Here is a 2,850-nt window from a genome sequence, read left to right on the forward strand (position 1 = left end):
CTAAAGCCCACCCCGGAAAGTTAGGTTAGGAGAGTTTGAATTTCATCACACATCTCAAACATGTTTATGTTAAAGTCAACTTCATGTTTGCAGTGAAGCCTCAGAAGTTCCTCTTGGCTTTGTTGTTAAATTCTTCCTGACCGCTTCTATGTGTGGAAGACAATAAAAGTCTCACACTTGAGTGTTTTCATTTGTTTTAAGTAGAGCTCAGCTTTCCAAATATATAAAAAGCTCTCGTTGTTTTCTGCAATTATAGAATACAAAAATGTCTAAAGGATATAAAAAGACAAAGGAGCCACAGAACAAATAGTTACACGACTCGCATGTGAAGTTTTAATTCCAAACACGCATAAAGCTTTATATACAGGCACATCTCTCTGACGTCATTGATTTCGCAGGAGCTGCACCCATCCCGGTTCTGTTATTCACATTTAGGTCATTACGCTATACAGATGGCATGCCTCTTTTGTGTACAGTCTTTGAAGCAGACGAGGCGGATAAAGGTTTCTCAAGACAGCAAGGTCTGGACCTGCTGAGGTGATCTGGGTACCAGGTTCTCTGGGTCCTGGTAGGCGTTATCCGGGCTGGTCAGAGCCGTGTAAACCTCTCCATAGGCTCTGCACACCAGCTCTGTGGACTGACGGAAAATCTGCTCCCTGCAAAAACAGACAAAACACTTGAGAGGCTGCGCTTAATGAACAATTCAAAGCGCAGTGGAAAGATTCTAAATTTGATATAATGTAATTAATCACGAAGGGAAAGTTACACATGGCTTTCTAAATTTATGTCACAATTAAAAACCTGAAAAGTGGGACTTGTATTTATAGGAAGGCGCTGAGGTTAGAATCTGTAAACAGTAGGGATGGACCGATATTTAAATTTGGGCCAATATCGATATCCTATATTAATATTGCGGTTATCCTACAGGTTTTACCAACTCAAATTTAATAAATTTTTCACCTTGTAATGTTTTTCCTTATCGTAGCTGCATCTATGGCTCTCTATTCTCTCCTTGGTTCTATTCTCTAGTCCTTTTCTTTTATCATCCTTCTCTGCTGTATTTTCCTCCATTGTAACTTTGCTACATCAAATAAAATCCACTAAACGTCCGACTTCAGAGTTTGTGTCGCACTAAATGCTGCTCTTAGATCACTGTGAGCAGTAGCAGCGGCAGTGATCATTTTCAGGGGAGCAAAACTGTGACATTTCGGGATCTGTTTGTAGCTCTTGGTAGCAGCTTTGTGCTACTCACTGCATATGTATCTCTACAGTCTTAACCCCCACAGTGCCAAGCTTTTGTGCATAGAATGTATGTAGCAGTGCTTGGGTTGGCAACAGCAGTGAGCCAGTGGTGAGTACAAATATCGTTCAGTCAATCAGCGATAAATTTGCACTTACCCCTAATAGACACAAAAAAATCAAGCTAGCAGCTAAATGCTGGTAGTTTCAACAGCCTTGAGTCACAGAACATATTGAAAATGTCTTCTGTCAGACCAAGGTTTGAGTTGCGCACAAAGACCTGCAAGAAAAAAAAACTAAGCGGAAAGTACAAAATTAAATAGTCCTGCCACCACAAAATTGGCAGGACTACTATCACAGATCAGTGACTCCTTATGTGTAATAGTCATTAGTAGTCATAGGTCACAGGTCATTTAAGACCTGTGATTAACGCATTTAAACCCAACTTAAATGTTTTTAATTAGTTTAAGACATTTTAATGCCTTAATTTTAAATACATATATTTAAGACCTTTTAAGGATGTACAGACATCCTCAATATTAGACTTATTTATCTGCCCTTTCGACAGCGCAAAAGAAAGACCAAACCACTGACAATGGCTCCTTACTTCAGTTACACACCCCACAGTCTGGTTGCATCACTACAATGGCCACAAATCCAAACAAATACCAAAAAAAAAACACACAACCGGCAACAAGATAGAAATATTATTGGTCAAGACCAATAAAGATATGTCAATTTTCCAATGTCAGCCATTGTTAATGCCAACATATCCCCAGTTAAGAAGGCATCTATTAGTCATGCACTCTGTAAATCTGTAATTCTTTTTGGTAAGAAAAAAAGGTTTTGTTGAAAGCAAAAGGACGTTCCAGTTAAAGTTTCCCACTAATCATGTGGTAGGAAGTTGCTCTGGTCAGGGGGAACCAAAATGTAACTATTTCATCTACATGGATAACATTAGGTATGGTGGAAAACCAACATATCAGTCCAAACACAGCAGCCCCAGCTGGATTCATGCCGTCGGCAGCGTTGTGCTGTGGGAACGCTTTTCTTTAGCAAGAGCAGGGAAAGTAAACAGAGAATGAATGGAACTAAATACAGGAACTTGTTAGAGGCAAAAGACAATGTCCAGACCCAAATCTAATTTAAAATCTGTAACTTGACTGGACAACTGGTGTTTACAGACACTCTCCATCTAATCTGATTGAACTTTAGCAATAGCTTTACATAGTAGAATGGGAAAAGACATCTGGTCTTTAGATGTGTAAGGTTGTTAGAGACAAAACCAAAAAGAACCGCAAGTGTAATTATGCTGAAAGATGAAAGTACTATATCGGGCCTGGGGCATGATTATATGTGAAGATTTTTACATCTGATGCATACATTTCCAATGGACTGCCAGTCAGAGTGAGTCAGAATTTTAATCTGTGTGCGTATCCCGACAGGACCGATACAAATCTTGACAGTGTGTGGTACACACTGCCATCTATAGATAAAGATCACATTCACAGCTGACTGGCTCAAACAAAAGCATCTAAATATTTATTACTACTATCGGTTATATTACCCACCTGGATTCACTGATTATGTCAATCCAGGTGGGTAATATAT

The 2,850-nt window shown here is 39.3% G+C and overlaps 1 protein-coding gene across 1 annotated transcript in view; it reads right to left on the reverse strand.

The window, feature by feature from the left end:
* Window positions 1-305: 305 nt before the first annotated feature.
* cog6 (component of oligomeric golgi complex 6) overlaps window positions 306-2,850 on the reverse strand; it is a 27,605-nt gene continuing 25,060 nt past the window's right edge. The window contains exon 19 of the mRNA XM_008426363.2: window positions 306-656. Within this exon, the coding sequence (XP_008424585.1) occupies window positions 509-656 (148 nt within the window). The 3' untranslated portion in view covers window positions 306-508. The remainder of the gene's footprint in view (window positions 657-2,850) is intronic.

Source organism: Poecilia reticulata, linkage group LG13 (genome assembly GCF_000633615.1).
Source record: "Poecilia reticulata strain Guanapo linkage group LG13, Guppy_female_1.0+MT, whole genome shotgun sequence".
Classification (NCBI taxonomy): domain Eukaryota; kingdom Metazoa; phylum Chordata; class Actinopteri; order Cyprinodontiformes; family Poeciliidae; genus Poecilia; species Poecilia reticulata.